Source organism: Oratosquilla oratoria, chromosome 31 (genome assembly GCF_046742065.1).
Source record: "Oratosquilla oratoria isolate Oo_2021 chromosome 31, ASM4674206v1, whole genome shotgun sequence".
In the NCBI taxonomy this organism is placed as follows: Eukaryota; Metazoa; Arthropoda; class Malacostraca; order Stomatopoda; family Squillidae; genus Oratosquilla; species Oratosquilla oratoria.
The window spans coordinates 17,363,845-17,386,306 of record NC_134807.1 but is presented as its reverse complement, the minus strand read 5'-3'; the positions used below and the strand labels follow the sequence as shown (position 1 = coordinate 17,386,306).

The 22,462-nt window shown below is 41.7% G+C and overlaps 1 protein-coding gene across 1 annotated transcript in view; it reads right to left on the bottom strand.

The window, feature by feature from the left end:
* The window catches only part of LOC143041459 (putative polypeptide N-acetylgalactosaminyltransferase 9), a gene marked incomplete at its 3' end in the record, with an annotated part of 182,772 nt that overhangs the window by 138,129 nt on the left and 22,181 nt on the right, over positions 1 to 22,462 (bottom strand). Inside the window, 1 exon segment of the mRNA XM_076213355.1 lies at positions 9,768 to 10,636. Within this exon segment, the coding sequence (XP_076069470.1) occupies positions 9,768 to 10,121 (354 nt within the window).

The following is a 22,462-nucleotide window of genomic DNA, read 5'->3' as shown; positions in this document are numbered from 1 at the left end:
ATCCAGTGGTGGTCTGTGGTAAAGCAATGAGCCCCGAACCACAAGATCGCCGGTTCGAATCCCTCCTGGCACAAATGAGTTTCCAAGTACCCATATGAAATTACCCATATGCCCTTCATGTACTGTAAGGCTCGTTTCACACGTACAGACTTTTCGCCGTGCGCTGTCCGCGACACGACGTCGTGTTCTCTAATAGCTCTTGAAGTCTATGAAAGCTTTCACACTTCGAGACCACGACCATGTGTGAAAGCGTCCATAGACACCCATGATTATTCAAAGAGCACGGCGTCGTGTCATGGACGGCGCACGGCGAAAAGTCGATACGTGTGGTTGTAGAAGTGAAATGTGCCTCACAAGGTACGACTACAAACAAATGAACTGTGACCTGTTCTACTTCCAGACTAAAATAAAATTCCATTGGTGATTCCAAGAAAACATACTGAGTAACATTAGGAGGAACATAAAAAGTGGAAAAGGGGATGGGGGAGACATGAGACATAAGACTCCTTTAAAATCACCTTCAACAGCAAGAATACACAGGCTAAACCTACACTTCGAGGCCTATGTCAACTCGAATCCCACACTCTTCTTCGATTCCCAGCAGTGACCTGCCCCTACAGTCCTTAAAGCGAATATACATAGGGCAAAGGTGACGGTTTCGGCCGCAGATACTCAGCGCCTCCTGGCGTAGGCTCCTCACCCTCTCCTCTATGACATATAAATGGTCCTTTATCCTAAAAGAGTTAAGATAAAAGGGGGAACACATGGGTTTTGAATGGGTGGTAGACGGAGGGAGAAGTTTCATGGTATAAACAGTATATCACCATCCTCTGCTTCACTAGTTAGATAAAGGGCTAAATTCAAAAGTATTTTGATCACACACACTCACACAACTCGTGGCGCAGTTGGTAGAGTTCCCGGCTGTCACTACAGCGGTCCGGGTTCGAATCCCGCCCAGGGCTGAAACAATTTCAGTATCGGTCACATATGAACTCTGAACTCTCTTCCAAAAAGGAAACAGCTGTCGATCACGAGTCCAACACGTGATCCAAGACCATGGTGAACCATGGTGAATCTCACACACACGTGTAATTTTTTTCCCATACTCCCTTCTATGTACTCGAGAATTAGAAATTATAGAAAAAAATATATAATTTGGATTATCGCTCTACAATCGTGGTTCTCAAATAATTTTTATTTTTATTTTACCCAGAATCGAATTCTGAACGGTTTGAATGAAGCCAGTGTAAAATTGTCCGCTTTGTTGTACATAACGCGAAATTACACAAATTATTTCATTTTACACAAGACAAAAAATAAAATTATAACGTTGTAATCCCAGTGTTCCAATATTTGCTGTGATGCACTTTTTTTTTTAGATTATTCTGGATGCGGGGTTTAGTCTCTGACATGTGTATTGTAATTTGAAATATCGTAATTGGTGTAGAAATCTAAAATATTGTTTCAAACCCATTTTGGGTAACTACCCGGGTACGAGAAATATGGCCCAACGATTCCATTCATATTTCCGTACTAATGACTCACTTTCGGAGAACAGGCGAAAGTAAAAAGATCCGTATATTTCGATCACTATCTGTGATCCTCTTCAGCAGATGTATAAAGCGTCTTTCACCCTTAACCATTGTTCTGTAACTCTGCGTCCCGTTATCGCGAATTACCCAATTGTATTATGATGTACATTATTGTATCGTATGTACTTTTATTGTGACTGTATGAATGCGATTATTTATGCTGACATGCGTTTTGGTCCCCATGAGAAGCCTGGGATTGGCTGGCTGAGTGTTGGTCGTATACAACTGTACTCTTACCGACTTTCATTGCCACGTCGACTTACAATTTCAACATTTCATCTGCTACCCAGTCTGCGAGGTGACTTAATATGATGGTCCTTATAGTAGGTGGAGCTCGGACACTGCGTGATCTGACGTCACGGGATGACTCTTAGGGTTTCGAACCTCCTACCCTCAGGTTCTCACCTCCTATGCTGGTATGTTCGTCAATTCGAAAAATAGACAAGAACGGGTTAATCAACAATCCTTAACAAATGGAATAGACTTAAGTAGCCACATAGTGAACGCAGAGACAATAAGTTAACTTTATGTATAGGGATGACAGGTGGTAGGAGACATGGAACTACCTAGTGTGGGCCTTGTGGTGTCTTGCAGTCCCTTTCATTCTTAGGTTGTTCAACATCTTCCTCACTCTTTATGGCGCTATCATACTGGGCTACTTTTCCTTCAACCTCCAACTCATCGGCAGTACAGACAACTCCAAAACCTTTTCCGCCGTAGAATCACGAAGGCAAACTATTTTTTTTTTCTCAACAATTTACATAGAATGTCGTTTGATATACAGGAGGAAATTTATATCCTTCCAGCATATCAGATTCCTTCCTGTAAGCTACGGGCTGCAAATCTTCTCCGACAGTCGGAGGAAAAATTGCCCAGTGTGATAACTCCTTCAGCCACCTCCACACGCCCGTCCATCAAACAGTCCTCTACTCCTCTCCCTCCTCCATCAATTCTCCGGTTTCATAGTTGAGCACAAGGCCGCAAAGTATTCATATTACTTTGCATACTGTAGTTTAACTTCGATATAACTTTCCCTGTTATACTTGTAAAAGGTTTTAAACTTTGAAATTCATGAAGGTTATACGGTGTTTCAGTTTGCACTGAATCAGGCCAGTGCTAGAAAGAGCTGGTGCCATGAAATATGCTAACAGTAATAAGTACATACATACATACATATACCAAGGCCTTTTTCCCCCTTACCAGGGGGGTAGCCAAAAAGGACAAGGCACAAAAACATTCCCACCCATTTCATCCCCGAAAACACTCCACACCCCTCCACCCTCCCTCCCATCTTAGCACCTCCTAGATGACGGGTCATCCCTGCACCCTGTCCACTGCCCTGGGTCAGAAGCAGTGTCGCAGGACACAGCACATCCACAGCAAGGCCGCTTCATTAAATCGGCGACCCCCCCTCTCCGTCCCCCCATATAAAGGAGAGGACGGGGAGTACAGTAATAAGTACGCTTTATTTTTATTTTTTATTTTTTTTGGGGGGGAGGGAGGTTGAAAACGCGGATAATTGCATCTGCTACACGGCTCCCGTAAGATTTACCTTCAGCTGACGTCAGAAGATTTTATTCTGCTGAAGAACACACACTATGTTGAGGAACTTCCATCAACAAATATCCACAAAATACTTATTACACTGGGTAACATCATTTTTGGTCAAAGTACAGGGTGGTCTGAATGTCTTATTACCCCCCTACCAATACAGGTACAAATATTACAGTAATACAAAATACATGTTCTGTATTCAGGCTGCTTGTATGGGTACATGAGCTTGTGCATTCAGGCAAGAGCACAACGGGGGCTGTGCGACATGACGTCACCGAAAGATTCGGCCAATCAGCTCCTCCGAAGATGACAATACTGCGATGGGAACATTTCGTCCCAGTGTTCTTATTTTGTTCTATTGTTCTTACAGTAAATAAGCTGAATCCAGGCCATGTATTTTGTATTACTGTAATACTTGTACCTCTACCACCTTGTAGACCTCATGTGAAGATGGAATCTTTGTTTGTTGAAGCTCTTTCAAGGACATTTTTCAAAGAAGGTATCGTTGTATTTTAAATAAAGGTATGAACTCTGACAATTCTGTCCGTAAGGCCATTTTAAATCAACATAATTTTTATTGACTTGTGTAGTCTTGCTCTCTATTAGTTTAGGGGCGCTGAAATCAAATATGACACATTCTTTTCTTCTTGGCCTGTCATTTCACGTTTTTTACTCTACAGCTTTTACCAATTTTATCAGTAACATACACAGTACTCAAATACTGTGATATTTCACACTCAACTAAATCACTATATTATACCGTTCAGTACTAAGAAACATTGTGAAATCAACACACACACACACAATTGTATATATATACATATATACATATATATATATATATATATATATTTATGTTCCTTAGAAAGGAAATTTATAACTTGGCTGTATGTAGTCATATAGCTAATATGACTACATACAGCCAAGTCATAAATTTCCTTTCTAAGGAACATCAATATATAATAAGGTATATGGAAAATACCTATAAGAAAATAATTCATGGACAACTAGCCATCACTTTTAATGATATATGCAATAGAGAGAAACTCCTGGCCAAATACACTGATAATATATATATACATATATATATATATATATATATATATATATGTGTGTGTGTGTGTGTGTGTGTATAGAGAGAAAATATAGTATGATAAACATGCGCATATCTGCATTAATTGAAATATGCAAAATAATTTTTCATTTATAGGATTTTGGGATGTGTTAAATTTCCAGACACTTTCTTTTTTTCTCTAATATTTCAGTTGTGGAACCTGCGAGTACCCAACATTCTTTTGTATTGCAACACAACATTTTTATTCATATGTTAATAGAATCTTTCAACTCTATCACTTTCATCACGAAAATTTTCCGGAAATTTATAAAAAAAAAAAAATTATTTTAGAGAGAGCGACCCTCAATGCTCATACTATGAAAACTCTGACGCAATGTTTCAAAATTAAATTTATATTCCTTTCTTCAGGAAACCTTTCACAACAGCCTCAAAAGACTACCATGCTCTTATCTCCTTACTATTCATGAAGTTTGCGATTTTTCATATCTTATCACTTTCTGATTTCTGGTCAATACCGACAGCTTGTATCTTTTCAGCGCTGCGGTTAGAAAAGTCTGTTCACATGTATTGAAAACATTAATCTTCTTTGCTCAGAGGTTTAACGTAATGCCTTATAAGACTCATTATAATGTGGCACTGAGGAAAACTGATTATGTTCTGATGTTGATGTAGGACGGCAAGATATTTTTCGTCGACCAGTTCTTCCCGAGTCCAATACTTGTCCTCGATTCCACCCTCGCGAGGCACAAGAAGCAAGGCAATTTCGTAAAGCCAAGTTCTTCACCAAATAGAAGGTTAATACATACATACACATACCAAAGGCTTTTTCCCCCCTTACACGGGAGATAGCCAAAAAACAAAGGCATAGAAACCACTCCCACCCATTCCATCCCCTACATATCCCACTCCTCTTCCCTCCCTCTTATCTTGACTCCTCCTGGATGACGGGTCACCCCTTCATCTTGTCCACTGCCCTGGATCAGAGGCAGTGTCGCAAGACACAGCACATCCACAGCAAAGCCGCTTCATTAAATCGGCGACCCCCCACCTCTCCGTTCCCTCATGCAGAAAAAGAGAAGACGGGGAGAAATCCTTTCGGGCTGCGTCAATTTATTTCTCATACATACTCCCTCACCCCCCATCCCCCACCCACTCCCCCTCATGCATCACAGCATCATCCATACACAACCCTTCTCCATTCACCCCTATCTTCTGTCCTCTCCCGTCCTTCCTCAACAGACATTCCCCTCTTTCCCAATGCCCCTTTTACCCCATCCATATAATCAAGCCCTGCCATCGCGAGCTTTAACCCCGGGCCATTCAGATCATTAAAAGTCTCGACACCTAGGTGGCTGAGTGGTAACGCCTATGTCTCACGCTCAGAGGAACCCGGGTTCAAAGCTCGTGATGGCCGGACTTGATTGTTTGAATTATGTCGCTGTTATGAACGAGTTGTTCTATAATCAACCATTTCATGTCCCACAAAGACGACCCTGTTGTCATCAGGGTAACAAGATGCCTCAATCGTGATCACGCTAGATAGCAGCTGAAATTATGCTAGACAGGCAAACAATAATACTAAATCGGTTGTTCCTCTTAAATCTTATTCGGGCGGTTTCTGTTTACTTTTTATTAACATAGTATTGTTTCTGTGTTGTTCAATTCTAAATCTAGCATAATTATGCTAAATCTGGTCACCCTGGTTATGATCACTATGCCAGACTCACTTGAGAACTGTATGTTTTTTTTTTTTTTTTTTTTTTTAATTACAGAATAATCATAGCACTCGGTGGAAATGTAACATGCGAAACGTCGTATTAATAAAGGTTCCATCCTGACTTTTTTTTTTTTTTTTTTTACAGAGAACGAAATCACACGAGTTTCCAGTATGCAATAAACTTGCGGTTCCTCTTTGAACTGCCCTAAAACATTTACCACATTACGCCATTCATTTGTGTTGCGCGGACTCCATGACAATAAAGTAAATAATTTTCAACACTGAAGCATTCTGAAATATATTTTCCTATCACGGTCATGCGTTACATTAGTAACATACTGGACCTAGCAGTTCTGATGATTCTTGTGAAACACTCCTAAATTCATTAATAAGTCATTAAATTTTGAGGACCACAATGGAAATAAGCTAACATGTTTTTTGTGTTATCCTCGGCATTTGTAATTATTATTTCAAACAATGTGTTCTTTTCATTATCTGCTCTTCATATATATTTGATTCAATGCCAAATAAATTTAATTACAGCACTGGGGACTTGTGGTTGTACCATTTTCAAAATTCACATTGGAATCATGTTCGACATAGTCATTTGTCATGTTCTCGTCCTCATATCAAGAAAGCTTATGAAACTTTTGCATATATATTACATACTTGTGTTCGTGATTTTCTGCCTCGTTTTCCTAACTGGTAAAATTGGACAGATTTAGGTTTAGGAATGAAATAGGCAAGAGCTGGTTTACCAACAAAGTGGTTAACGAATAGAAAAGATTTAGTATCCATGTGGTGAGCACTGAAACAATAGGTAGTTTTAAGAGAAGATATATCTTTATGCATGGAGACAACAGATGGTAAGGGACATGCAACTGCCTAGTGTAGGTCTTATGGTCTCTTGCAGTCTTATGTTCCGGTTGATTTCAGGCTGTTAAAAAATAAAATAAAATAAATAAATAAATAAATAAAAATATGTCCTTGACAAAGGTAAAAGCAAAGAAATGAAAAAAAAAATAGGTAAATGGATGAATAAGTGAATAAAAATATAAATAAATAGGTAAATGAAATAAATAGGTAACATTAATTAAACAATAATAAAAGACAAATGAGAGTATCGGAACCTGGGAGACTTAATTCCAGTGTCGTCGTTCTCTCTAATGATGCGCCAATGAAATCGACAAAAAATAGCTCGTGCAATAATTACTCCCTGCTCTCTCTCTCTCTCTCTCTCTCTCTTCTCTCATCTCTCTCTACCTCTCACAATATCTCTTTCTCTTTCTCTCTCTCCTTCTTATCAGGTTTTGACAATGTAAGACAAAGGAGTTATCAAATTTCCTATCCTTTCCTTGGGCAAGACCAAATCTTTCAGTTGCGTTTGACGACGTTAGCATCCTGTCTGTCGCCAGGCGATTTTATTTAACTTATTTTTATATTTTATATTCAGCTTATCTATTATCTACTTCTATATCTATACATTTGTATATTATCTAATATTATCTATTCAGTTGTCCGTAAACTTTGCCAGCAGTGATGTTCTCTGAGCTAAACAATAGCGTTGCCAACAGCGAAACATAAAATAAGGATACAATCATACCAAAGTAATTGTTCAAGATGAATAAAACCGTCTAGGATTAGGATACTAAATAATATGAGAAACGAGTAACTGAATTAATTAGTAAATAGAGACAAACAAATGTGTGTGTGTGTGTGCGTGCGTGTGTGTGCACGTGTGTGTGTGTATCTGTGTGTGTGTGGGTGTGTGTGTGTGTGTGTGTGTGTGTGTGTGTGTATCTGTGTATGCGTAGGTATGTGTACCTGTGTATGTGTGTAGGCATGTGTTGGGGGAGGTGTATGAGGGAAAACACCATTCTTGTTACAAGGTGACGGCTTCGGCCGCAGCTACTCTCCTCCTCACTTTCCTGCCACTGCTTGTGCAACGCTCTTCACCATCTCCGAACATATTGTACAAGATCCTACATCAACAGGGTATTCCTCCGCTCTTACGCATTTATCAAAACGCCACAGCGGATATCATTCCTCAGCCCCACCACTAACCCCGTAGACTCGTCGCGCAATATCAAAATACGAATTTTTCAGATGCGCACCGGAACGTGGAGGAATTTGTAAGGATATATGACACAGTTGCGAGACATAATAAAATACCAACACCCTTAGGGAAGAGATCTGAATCCCATGTTTACACGTCTGTCAACCTCCACACAGAATCACCTTCATATTTTCACCAAAAACATGAAGACTCTTAGGTTAGCGTTTCCCGACCTTTTCCGACCCCTGGGGCACCCCCTAAGCACTGCAGCACCCGCCTGATAACTAATATCTTATTACTAAAAGGATAAAGGAAAGTATATGTAGGCTTCGCTTTCTAGCACTCCCTATAATTGATTTCAGCACCTCAGGTTTGGAGACGCTGCCCTAGGCTGCAGACGCTGCCCTAAGCTGGAGAAGTCTCTGGAATGCGGAACGAGAACTGGCATCTCCAAGATTCCCTGGAAATTGCCCTGAGGGTCAAAGGACTTCCATGGCTGACTAGCGACCCGAGAATTTTTGAAAAACTTTCCCCCCCTCCCGAGTTTTTCCTTTTTTCGTATATACCAACGACAGACTCGCTCGAACTAACGACGGCACTCGTCACAAGTAACAAACATATTCTTTTTCTATTTTGTATTTGTAGAACCCAATGTTATTTTTTGGCAATGGAAAGAACAACCTAAAACGATTTTTTTTTTATCAATGGGTGAGCTGTACACGAGAAAGTAACTAACAATAACATAGAGACCATTCCAAACATTTAACCTCACTGTAAATGTTTTGAAAAAAAATGGTTGTTCACGTCGTGAGTTCAAATACAGTTGAAAAAAAAATGGAATTCAATAACAATAAAGTTAATTCTCATTATCGTGAGCTCATACACTTAAACCAACTCAGTGATTTTTAACTGTTTGTACTGTTTACAACCCTCTTTCAATTCGAAATCAGCCCCGCAAAGACCAATAGGTCTGTTGCTATTTGGATCTCCTTTGTATCCCTTTGATACAAAAAATGAAGTTGACTGAAATAAGGGATTCATACAATTCCGGAAAATGGGCTGAGTGTATCCCTTTGATGTATCCAAAACATGCAAAAAGAAAGACACACGTGTTAGTAAACACAGCACGGGATGTTATTGAAAATTCAAATGATATCATTTCGTTATCTACACATCAGAAGAACAAATTCTACTGGTGTTAACGCTTTCAATACAGCGACGGCCCATCAGCTGACAGATCGCCTGGCATCGTCCACACACGCGCGCGCGCACACACACACACAATTAGATAAAATGAGATATGAAGACGGGACATCACGAGCATAGCTTCCCTTTCCGTAAAATACAACTAGGTAAAAACACACACACCATTTACCTTTTTTTTTTTTTGTGCATTCTCTCACTTACAAGTGAATCATTCCTAAGACGCTGACCAAAGATGGGAAGCGAGGAAATCATTCTTTCCAACGTCCATCACTGGAAACCATCGTTGACCTCGACCCTCGTCCCACAAAAGGGTCATGGGTCAGCTGATGATTCAATTCAACGTCATGAAACCTCCCCTATCAGGAGGCTAGGACGGTGCCCCTTACAGAGGACTTGGTAGCGTGGAATCTAATAAACCACGCCCTTGGTCCAACTCGCTGGCGGCAGAGTTCGAACCACCGTCACTTCTACCTCCGCCGCAAGTGGCGACGCTCGGCCTTCGATCAAGCCGAAATGGAAAATGTAAATATGAATAATCGAGGGAATTTACGTTGGTCTCGTACTCACCTCATGCGGCTCCTCAGGTTCTTCTATAATCTCGTCCTCAACTTTCTTCTTCACTACCTCCTCCTCCTCCTTCTTCTTCGCGATTTTCTTCTCCGCGAGTTTCTCTCTGAGCTTACTCTTCGCCGACCCGGACGGTTCCCGTGGCGGAAGACGAATCTGTTCTTGTCTTTCGGGCGGGATATTGACGTGGGCGTCATCTCGAGGCCTCACCGGCGCCGCACCATCCAGAGATTCTTTGTCTTGTTTGTCTGAGAGCGTGAGGACGTTGAGGACGAGCCAGAGCGCCGGGATGATGACGGTCAGTTTGAGGAGGACGCCCCGTCTCCGGATGATTAAAGTTTTGAGGTAAGCCATCGCGGCGGTTCTATCTTAGGTGAAGTAAGGTCGTTCTTGGCGTTATCGGTGGCGTTGTGTCGTTGTTGCTCGACTTCCTCGGGCGATTTGGTAAGAGGAGGTGATGCTGAGATACTTGGGCGTCTGTGAGGACCTGAAGCCGCTGTCGTTGTAGCGAAAAAGTGGCTGGATCCGTTGCGACTTTCTTTGGCAATATGGAAGATTCATATGTGATACAAGTTCGATTCTTGAAACAACGATAACCTCTTTTTTCCCTTGACAATAAACAACAGGGGGTTAACAATATCTATCCGTGGAGTAGAAGGGTTATGTTGTCATCTCAGAACACTACACATTGCCACTGAACTCGATTACTATGACTGAGACAAGAGGGCTGTTGGTTGCAGAGATGCAGAAAACTGACGATGGAGGGTCTTGTCCACAGGAGGCGCTGACAGTCAGTCAGTCAGTTAGGAGGAAAGCGAGGTAGGATTCGGGTCTCTGTCAGGAAAGCATTCTTCCATCGAACACAGCACCTGCAAAGAGGAAGAGAAAAAATAATTAGTTTTCTGAAGTCAATGTAAAAATATCAATGACACGTAAAAAAAAAAAAAAAAAAAAAAAAAAAAAATTCACACGCACCCGGACTAAGCATGTTATTTTGATTCATCAACACACAAATCTTCGTATTGTATACATACATATATATATATATACATATATATATATACATACATAAACATACATGTATACACACGTGTGTGTGTGTGTGTGTGTGTGTGTGTGTGTGTTTGTATGGGTGTGGGTGTGTTTACAGTCACATTACCCACAGACTGGACTATACGAGCTATGAAGCTCTCATTCAGTAGGAAATAATGCTGGTCACGAATCCAGTACGTTATCCATGACCATAGTGCAGAAAAATGATGCAAAGGGGAAGCTAATACATTTATGTGCGGTTAAATGAATATGCATTACATAAGCACAAGGCAACAGTGAATACAACATCGGTGCATGGGAAAAAGAACACCACATTCAAGTGGTGTACAGTTGGCTCCACAGTGACCGATGTATTCTACGCAGCTGTGATTCCACTGACTCTGTTTAATGTCGCAAAACTCCCCCTTACCAGGAGGCTAGGAAGGTGCCCCTTACAGAGGATTTTGTACCATGGAATTTGTCTAATCATACCATTGGTCCAACTCGCTGGCGGCAGAGTTTGAACTGCCGTTATTTCCACCTCCGCCGCAAGTAGCGACGCTCAAACCCGTTCGGTCAGTGAGTTGTAGTTGATGTATTTTACATTTGTATCTTAGATATACAATGTCACGGAGTCATCATAATTCATTTGTATTGCAGTTACTTGACATAAAGACGTCTGACATAGTTTTACACATAACAAGCTACTGTGATACGCAAAACTGGAACTATCTCTACATCGAAAAACGAGCCGCTGTATCGTTTTTGGATTTGTTTTCAAGAATTCCCAGTGACCGCCACCTACTCTGGATGTCCGTACACACAGTCAGCTAGAGATCCTGACCATTTTTTCCTACAGAAGTACAAAGTCAGGGTATTTTGTTTTGTATCTCTCCGACCCTGCCCTAGGGATGAAAGGTCCCCCCGGGCGTTGTCTAAGGCTCTAAGATTTCCTTTCGAAACTTGATACTCTATAAAGCGCTTTGTCCCAAAGAATGTTGACACAGCCCCGAGGCGGAAGCTTGTATCCGGTCCTCTACTGTATAGTCTAGGCTTCTGGGACATCTTCGTAATGTTAAAAAGTGTTGTGATGTTCAGTAATCTTATTTCAATTTAGGCTCGTTTCATGCGTACAGACTTCGTCTCCGTCAAAGTGTGTTTATGTATGATTCTGTGCTTATGCCTTTGGTGTCAGTATATGAACGTATGTTTATGATATAATCACGCGTGAGCCTTTCTTCCAGTGTGTGTGTGTGTGTGTGTGTGTGTGTGTGTGTGTGTGTGTGTGTGTGTGTGTGTGTGTGTAATAATAATAATATACGGTTTACTGGGTATAGCAACATTTCTGCTGAAAATATACAGTCTACAGAATTATAAAATTATAAAATATAACTGAAAATATTTTGTTAGAAGCATTAAAAAACAAAACAAACAGTAAACTAAGGAATAGCCGTGTTGTACAACATTGTGTGTGTGTGTGTGTGTGTGTGTGTGTGTGTGTGTGTGTGTGTGTGTGTGTGTGTGTGTGTGTGTGTGTGTGTGTGTGTGTGTGTGTGTGTGTGTGTGTGTGTGTGTGTGTATGTGTATGACAGGTTGGAATCTAGGTCAAACTTCGTGTGGGATTTAGTCTATTAAAGGGAGTGTATACGAGGAAAGAGTTTACCGGAGCGATAAGCACCGGACTTTATGCCACTATATCCTATCAAGGAAAGATGAGAAGAACCAAAGAAGTCTCCATAGAAGAAGCTAAAAGTATCCGGAGATTTTCATAAAAGACTGATAACCCGAGAAAGTTTGAGTTAGGAAAGAGGTGCAGTGAATGCAAAAGTCTGGAGGGTTTTTGGAGAGCAAGGAGGCGTTGTAAGCGATGGTTTTATCCTAAAGAAAGCCCATGAAAAGTTTATGGAGCAGGTTAAGGCTCTCCAGGTGCTTTCTTTTATAACTTTGGAAAAGCCTACGAGAGGATGTGGAGCAAGCCTGGGCGATGTATGAGGCTGGAAATGTATTCGCCGACGCCAAACATAACTTTTTCTTTGCATTATGGTTGCCGCCAGGCGATTTTATTCATCCCAGTAGAGAGACTGCGGTGCCAACAGGATTTAAGCTCTCAGAATTATACAGGGCACAAGTTTAAAGATAAATCTTTGCTTCGAATTCCTAGATTGCCAAAAACATTCCTCGTACATTTCCACATACTTCTGTGTTAAAGAAACACCAAAATGGTGTTTGTAAAATATTAGTGTGGTTCTATATTTATGTATGCTCGCTGGTCGAATGGGTTAGAGCGACGCTACTTGCGGCGGAGGTCTAGAGGACGGCAGTTCGAACCCTGCCGCCAGCGAGTTGGACCATGGGCATGATTGATCAAATCCCAAGGTACAAAGTCCTCTGTAAGGGGCATCGTCCTAGCCTCCTGGTAAGGGGGATTTTCCCAACGCTAAGCCGAATCATCGTCTGTATCTACGTCACCGATTAGCTGACAGAAGAGAGTAGTCACCGGTTCTCATACACTAGCATGAGCTAATGGGGGGGGGGGAAAGTAAAACTGAGAGAAATCAAATTGTATGTAATTGGCAGTTGCCGAAAAAGTTCAAAAAACACGTGAAGACGTGGCCTCAGTTAGTATTTGATGAAGCTGTAATAACAAACGAAACGTTGTACTAATAAAAGCCTCCGTCCTCACGTTTGGTGTTTCTTTTGATTGACCGAATACCAACCCCTCGGGACTGTACTTCAAAATGGAAGTGAGATTTTTCACAGTTTCTGAATACGGCCATTTGGGGGGAAGGGTTTTCACTGGAGGATGACCACTACTTCCAGTTAAACCATCAGTAAACGTCTTATTTGCGAAAGGAATTCTAGAAACGAGCCGTAGGAACACTTGTCTTCAACGGCCTTAATCCACATTTTCGTCTGATCATTTTCTAGCGTTACATAACTACCAATGTTGGTGGCGACAGCTGCATAAGGGACTACAAAAAGACACACGTGTTCGCAGGTATGTTCTAGCTGTTCACTTATTGTGTTCCTGTTTCATTGGCTTACAGGTTTTCAATGATGAAGCGGAACCGATTCGTGTATTGGTAATAGACGGGGAGGATACTGACCGCCTACATGTAATCTCCATATGTACATGTAACCCCAAGATCATATGTGTGCGTTCACACAAGATCATACCATGTTACAAGTTGAACTATACTGGACGACAGAGGCAAGAGGTGAATTACAAACGTACTGATACACACATAAATACATATACATACATATGCACACACACATACATACATACAAAGGCGCACGCACACACACAAAGGAGCGAGCGCGCGCGCGCACACACACACACACACATACACACACACGGTGGCGCAGTGGTTTGTTCCCGGCTGCCACTACGGCGGTCCGGGTTCGAATCCCGCTGCGCTGCGGATTGTTATTCCAACTCTCATGGGCGGGGAGTTGGGTGTGTGTGTAAGGTCACAGCATTACCCATAGATCGGTCCTATAAGAGCTCTGAGTTCTCTTCCGGGAGGGAAATAATTGTCGACCACGAGTCCAACACGTGATCCAAGACAATGGTGAATCACACACACACACACACACACACACACACACACACACACACACACACAAAGGCACACACACTACATTGATGACCGTTATCATTTTGGTCGTAATCTGTCCTGGTACATCCTCCCACTAATAGGCACCACCACCACAACCACCACTCAAGCTAGCAGAGCCCAGAGAACGGTGACGGCACACTGGGCACTTCTCGCTAGCATGCTACTTGCTTTTGCTACTTCGTTTGAGCAGAAACGGCTTCGGTTTACGATCTTTTGTTTTTCAAGTTTCTAACTGTCAAATTCCTCTTGCGTCATATACTGATAATTTAAACGACGAACTAAGAAAAGTTAAGCCTATACGAATGTTGGACACATTGCTGAGATATTCTTACAGAAGCGTAGAATATTGGTATCGAAGTCGTTTCTAATCAAACAAAGTAGCGCAAGAAAATAGCATGTTAGCCTCGTGTGCTGCCACCTTTCGTAATTCGTGTCAATCATCATCCCTTTAATTTTCTATATTACAATTCGTACAAGTTCCGACCATAGCTTACTTCAATAAAATTGCAATGTACACCTGACTACACACCCACACACCCATAAATACTGAGCGAGTGTGTGTGTGTGTGTGTGTGTGTGTGTGTGTGTGTGTGTGTGTGTGTGTGTGTGTGTGTGTGTGTGTGTGTGTGTGTGTGTGTGTGTGTGTGTGTGTGTGTGTGTGTGTGTGTGTGTGTGTGTGTGTGTGTGTGTGTGTGTGTGCGCAATAAGAGACATGTTGCGGCAGAGAGGAAATACCACTGGGAAATGACAAACCTGAAATTCTTTTAGAAACAGAAGAAATGGTTGGGGGGACTGTAGAAGAAATGAAATTCCTAAACTTATGACAAAATGAGAAAAAGAGACGGAAGATATGGTACCGGGCACTAATATACGAGGTAAGATTGAAGAAGAGCAAGGAGAGCAAGAAGAAGAGCGAGATGAAGAACAAGAATAACAGCAAGAAGATATAAAAGAAGAGGAAGAAGCTGGAGTAGAGCAAAGAAGAAGAAGAAGAGGAAGAAGAAGAGGAAGAAGCTGGAGAAGAGCAAAAAAGAAGAAGAGGAAGAGGAAGAAGAAGAAAAAGAGCAACAACAAAGGCCATGACTAAATTGGAAACCAAATCAAAGACGAAGAAGCAAGTGACAGTGATGGCAAAGAGAGTCGTGCACTAAATCTTCTTTCACATAAAAAGACATTTTTTTTTTTTTTTTTTTTTACTTTATGAGTGAACAAAAAGAACAACAACAGCAGCAGCAAAAAACAATTTCTCTAATTAACGATCCAGGGCTTATTTTTACTTTACAGTATAAGTATATAGATGCAACAAACACAGTGATTTCCAGTCAATGCTTCCTTTTTTCATTTGATCTCAAACCTCAATCTTTTTGAGAGTAAGAAAGGGAGAGAGAGAGAGAGAGAGAGAGAGAGAGAGAGAGAGAGAGAAAGAGAGAGCGAGAGAGAGAGAGAGGGAGGGGGGGGCACCTAAAGAGAAGTGTCATGTTAGTAAAATTCCAGAATCCCCCAAGCACGAATATTTAACACGAAACTTACGTTGTCACGTAGCTCTTAATCTAACATAACTTAACCTAATGTAACCACATTTGGAATATGCTGTTTCCGTATGGTCACCGAATCTCATTAAAGACATTGACAGATTGGAAAAAGTACAACGGCGAGCCACAAAACTGATTCCAAATATCAAAAATAAATCATACGAAAATCGACTAAAACATATGAATCTGTTTTCCCTAAAAAAGCGATACTCAGAGGTGACTTGATACAGGTCTTTAAAATTCTAAAGGGAATTGACAACATCAAAAGTGACCAAATTTTTACATTGAATGAGAATCAGACAAGAAACAATGGTCTCAAACTGTCCGGAAATAGATTCAATTTGGAAGTAGGTAGAAACAACTTTGCCAACCGTGTAGTTAATGAATGGAATAAACTTCCTGCACAGGTAGTGCAATGTAGTTCAGTTCAAAGCTTTAAGAATCATTTAGATAAATACCTAAGTAAGATGCTGTAATGATTATAATTTATCTTATATTATTTGTTTTTGTTTTGTTATCATTTGTCTGTCTGATTTTGATTTATTATTAGTTATATGTCAATTTATTATTATTTACTATTTACCTGTTTGTTTATTATTTAACTATACCTATGCATTTATTTATGTATTTTATTTGTTATTTACATTATCATAGTTTTTATTTATTATTTTATTATTAATATGATTTTTTTTTTCGCATCCGACCTAGATATGGATCAAAAGGTCTCCTGTCGGCATGCTCCGCCTTTGTAATCCTTTGTAAAAAGAATGAAACATATGTTTGCGTGACAAAGCAACAGAAGCGTCATGTTGTTACTAAAAAACCCATCCACATAAAGAAACAGGACCAACGCACGACAGAAACCAGACACACAATCACCCGGCAGTCTGTGCCTAAATATCTCCTAAATATCTGGTTAATTTCCGGCGGATGTTGCGGTGACCATGTTCTGAAAACTGTCCTCGATAAAGAAAACAAATCAACCGCAGACTCATGCTCCTCTCGAATAAAGCACTCCCTCCCTGCAGCCACTTCCTTGGGCTGCGTCACTCAGAGTTGCCCTCGAGTTCGCAAAAAAAAAAAAAAAAAAAAAAAAAAATTAATAATAATAATAATAATAATAATAATAATAACAAATAAATAAATAATAAATAAATAAATAGATGAATAACTAAAAAATTACAAAGGGTCGACAAACACCTTACAAAACAAAATGGCCGAGCCTGCATCCCAGAGCCCGTGAAGTCTTGACCACCTATCGCGGACAGGCATCCGGGGTAACAACAAACCGCTCACGCCTTTAGGGTGCACTGTTACCAACAGACCTCCTCCCACCTCTCTCTCTCCCTCTGTATCTTTCTCTCTCTCCCTCCCTCCCACCTCTCTCTCTCCCTCTGTATCTTTCTCTCTCTCCCTCCCTCCCTCCCTCACTCCCTCCCTCCCTCTCTCTCTCTCTCCCTCACTCCACCGTCCCCCTGGACGCCCACTTTTAGCTACAACTGGAGGACGGGGAATGAACAATAAACGGACGTCGAAGGGAAAGCGCAGCGCATGAAGACGAGCAAAAGGAGGAGACAAAACCAACAAGAAAGACATCTGACAAGACAAACGAGAGAAGAGGAACCGACAACTATCTAGATAAAAATAGAAGAAAAAAGGAGACAGAAAAGGATGGATGGATCTATATATACATACATACACACACACACACACAATTATATATATATATATATATATATATATATATATATATAGAGAGAGAGAGAGAGAGAGAGAGAGAGAGAAGGAGAGGGAAGAAAAGAGAATGAGATGGTGGGTGAGGGAAGAGCAAGGAGAGGAGCAACGTTCGTCGTGTCCCGTCTTCTACTCTCCAAAATGTGTGTGTGTGTGTGTGTGTGTCTGTGTGTGTGTGCGTGTGTATGTATATGTATGCGTGTATATGTAATCGCGCGCGACTGTTCGTTTCATTATACGAGTATATGTGTTCGCGTTCGTGTGTCTACTCTCGAGAAGCGTTAATAGGTTTACAGTTCCTCGGTCGCTCCGCACTTGTAAACACGAGCCTGTGGTGTGATAAAAAGCGCGTCTCGCACTGGTAATCCTACCCCGCTGCGCCGCAAGCCGATGGCTCTTGGCGAGCGTGGATACTGTATCCGCGTCGCTACGCCCATCTCGTGCCTAATTTGCCGCTATCTGCCGGGGCCCCGGATGTCCAACCAACCACCAACTCTGATGGCACATCACGGAGCCTCGCGAGTTCCGGTACCGTATTTCCAACGCTTATGTGCGTGTGTATCTACAGCTCCATGTATGTGTATGCCGGTAAATAACGCTCATGTATACACACACCAGCATGTAGATGCGTTAATACAAGGATTGTGCGTTTGCAAGTCGCGATCTTTTCTAACCATACTCTTTACTACTTTCCGCTTCACGTCTCCCCATCTCGCTCAATTTCATGCTCCCTCTACCATCTCCCCTTACGCCCTCTTCTCTTCATTTCTCTTATTGAAGAGTTGCAGGCATGAATGAATAAACAAGGAGGAAATAAACGAATCGGGGACAGCGAGGAACGAGCAGGGTTTGTTCAAGAAAGCGTGCATTGAAAGGGTAGAAAGAGATATACGCTACAACGCTAAGTTGATCATCAAATCAATTGGGGGTATCACACGCCGGGGTGCGCGTTGCTACACTCACACGCCGGCGCTAGTTCCCTCCACGGTCTCTCCGAGCAAGCTCCCATGCAGACACCTTTCATACTCCAAAAAACTCTACACAGGTTTGATCAACTTTCCCCTGCCATAAATTCATACATACAGTACATACACACACACATACATGTATATATGTGTATATATATATATATATATCATATATATATATATATATATATACACACACATACAGTATATGGCGAGGGAGAGAAAGAGAAAAGTGTGCGAGCAGATAGCAACCAGCGTCCAGAAATCCTGGAAAACCAAAGATTCCCCAGAGCAGTGGAACTGGTCCAAGAGGGTCAGTCTGAGACGGTAAGAAAAACGCCGGCAGGTTAGGTCAGGTTGGTTGGCAGGTGAGAGCAAGATATAGCGTCGACCCTATTTCTATAAAGAAAGCAACCTCTGACAAACTTATGGAGCAATGTAAGGTACTACCTGTAGTATTCACTGATTCAAAGGCATACGGTGAGGAGAAGTGATGTTATGAAAAATGAGTATGTAATGGATAGTTGCCAACAAGTCTGTCATAAGAAAAATCTTGTAAGGACGAAGACTAGTACGACGTTTCGTCGTTTGTTACAGTTCTATCAAATACATGATAAACGATCCGTCCACACAATTATGGAAATATATTTCAATGTGTGGCACATATAGGTCTTTGTAATTATCTCCCGTTGAAAAATATGGTAAATTTATTAAGTAACTGTATAGGAACTGGACGGTTTAAGGTGAAATTATATTAAGGTTATCAATAGTGTGTGATGTCTCCACTATTGTTTAATATTTAAAAGAGTGGTTTCGCGTAGGAAATGGATACAACGTTAAGAAAATAGTATCGGGACTCGTAAAGGAATTGTTCAAATTTTTGGTATCGTCCCATTACTAGACGATAGCAGGCATGACAGGTGGTAAGGGACAAGGAACTACCTAGTGTAGGCCTTAGCGATTCTTAACCTGGGGGTTGTGACCCCCTGGGGGGTCGTTTAGGGTTTCCAATAATGGAATGGTTTACCAACAGAGTGGTTACTTAGTAATCATGTAATGAGCGCTGATTGGTTGTTTTAAGAGAAGAAGAGATAATTTTATGGATCGGCATGACGGGTGCTAAGGGACATGGAACTACTTAGCGTAGGCCTTAGGGTCTTTTGCAGTCCCCTCTATTTTCTTATGTTCTTCAAAGAGAGAAAATAATTAGTCTCTCCCTTTCCAGTAATGAAGTCTTATTCCAGATGGGTTCTTGACCCTCAAATGACAACAGATTCAACCTTTAGATGAATACAACTGCCTGGAATTGAACTGGAAGACAAATAAAGACAAATAAAGACAACCGCCGTAGTTTACTTGTTTAGGAAGACAAAGCCTAAAAGGACACCGGGTTATCACAAGGCTTCATTGATCTAAAACAAAACATTGACCTTTTACAAGCTACTTCAGCTAAAAGCATTTGTTAGACGGATAGAAAAGCATACAAAACCACGTGCACACACACTACCATGGCTCGACGGCACAATGGTAGCGTTCACAACTGCTAACTCGGCGGTCCGGGTTCGAATCCCGCCCAGGGCTGAAATAATTTTAGTATCGCTGCACTGCGAGCCGTTACTCCAGCTTTTGTGGGCGGAGAGTTGTGTGTGTGTGTGTGTGTGTGTGTGTGTGTGTGTGTGTGTGTGTGTGTGTGTGTGTGTGTGTGTGTGTGTGTGCGTGCGTGTAAGGTCACAGCATTACCCATAGATCGGTCATACATGAGCTCTGAGCTCTCATCCGGGAGGATAGTAGTCGTCGATCACGAGTCCAACACGTGATCCAAGAGAATGGTGAATTACACACACGCACACATACACACACATGCGCGCTTGCACACACACACAAACACACGTTTCAGTTCTCCCCCCAAACAAACAGCATCATTTTCTTATTTAACATTTTCTCGCAAGACCGAAAAAAATACCAATATTTTTGTTTTTCGCGAAGCCTTCGAGTACGCTGCCAGGCAAGAGGTCGAGGCAATGGAGTGCAGCATTTCAAAACAAGTTTGTCTAAGTAATTACATCCACCCTCGCCTACCACACTTGTTTTCAACATTTCCCTGTTCTTACGAACATCGTGACACCAAGGGCGTGTCATACGCCTGAATAAAATCGCCTAGTGGCAGCCAGAGTAAAAGAACGTGTGTGTGATTCACCATTGTCTTGGATCATGTGTTGGACTTGTGATTGACAGCTATTTCCCTCCTGGAAGAGAGCTCAGAGCTCATATATGACCGATCTATGGGTACTGCTGGGACTTTACACGCACACACACACACACACTCAACTCCCCGCCCACGAGAGTTGGAGTAACGGCTAACAGCGCAGCGATACTGAAATTATTTCAGGCCTGGGCGGGATTCGAACCCGGACTGCCGTAGTGGCGGTCGGGAATTCTACCAACTGCGTCATCGAGTGTGTGTGTGTGTGTGTGTGTGTGTGTGTGTGTGTGTGTGTGTGTGTGTGTGTGTGTGTGTGTGTGTGTGTGTGTATTCACTTGGTCTTTGGACCACGTGTTGGACTCGTGGTCGACAGCTATTTTCCTCCTGGAAGAGAGCTCAGAGCTCGTAGGTCCGATCTATGGGTAATGCTATGACCTTGCACACACACACACACACCCAACTCCCCGCCCACGAGAGTCAGAGTAACGACCCGAAGCGCAGTGGTACCGAAATAATTTCGGCCCTGGGCAGGATTCGAACCAAGAACTGCGGGCCACTATGGTGGCAGTTCAGCGCTCTACCAACTACGCCACCGAGTCGTGTACTACGCCACCGTGTGTGTGTGCGTGTGTGTGTATGCGTGTGCTTGTCTCACAAGACAACCTCTCACGCTGTGGATGGCGTTCCTCTGCTAACGTGAGTTATAAACTCACGGCCAGAAACAGAATGGATGACTTCATAAGGAAATGAAGAAAGAAGTTAAACATGTGGACAGCAGAACCCGAAGTTGGTAATTGAATTTATATCTTGCGAACTACTTCATCACCTCGTAAGATGCCAGACTCGTTCTCTCTCTCTCTCTATCATACACACACACGCACAAAACCACGCACACCTTCTTTCCCTATCCCATCTCTCTTTCTCAAACAACCTCGCCCCTCCCCCCCTCTCTCTCACAAACACACACACAAATGTACATGTACACATGCATATACACCCACACATGCGCACACACATACACACACACGCACAGATGCCCACGTGCAAACACACACACACACACACGCGCACCCAGTTTGACTATACAGTATATGAGCTCTGAACGATGGGTGATAGCCGTCGATCACGAGTCTAGCACGTGGTCCATGACCATAGTGAAATAGACTTGGTTTGCATTGAAGTGATGTAAAACGTAATTCAGAAATACATATTAACAAGAGCCCAGAACGGGTGGATACTGAAGTGTGTAAATACAGGAGTTCTTTTAATATAAAAAAAAATTCCACTTTTATTAATAACGAAGCTGAGTAGAAAAAGCCTAGAGCCGTAAAAATATAATTTCTTCTCAAGTTAAGATTTCGTAAGAAAGGTTGAAGCAAAGTTGTGTTTATTAAAATTTCTTTTTTGATGGCGCAAAAGATGTTCTCGAGTTCTTCATGAACCAACTAGAGAACGTTTCGCTTGAACATTTAATAAATATTCCATCCTCACACGGTATCAACTCTAACAATTTTGTCGTCAATTTCCATTTTATATTAACATGGAACTGCCTCGTGTAAGCTTTATGGTCTCCTGCAGCCTTTTCCAAACTTATTTATCTTTT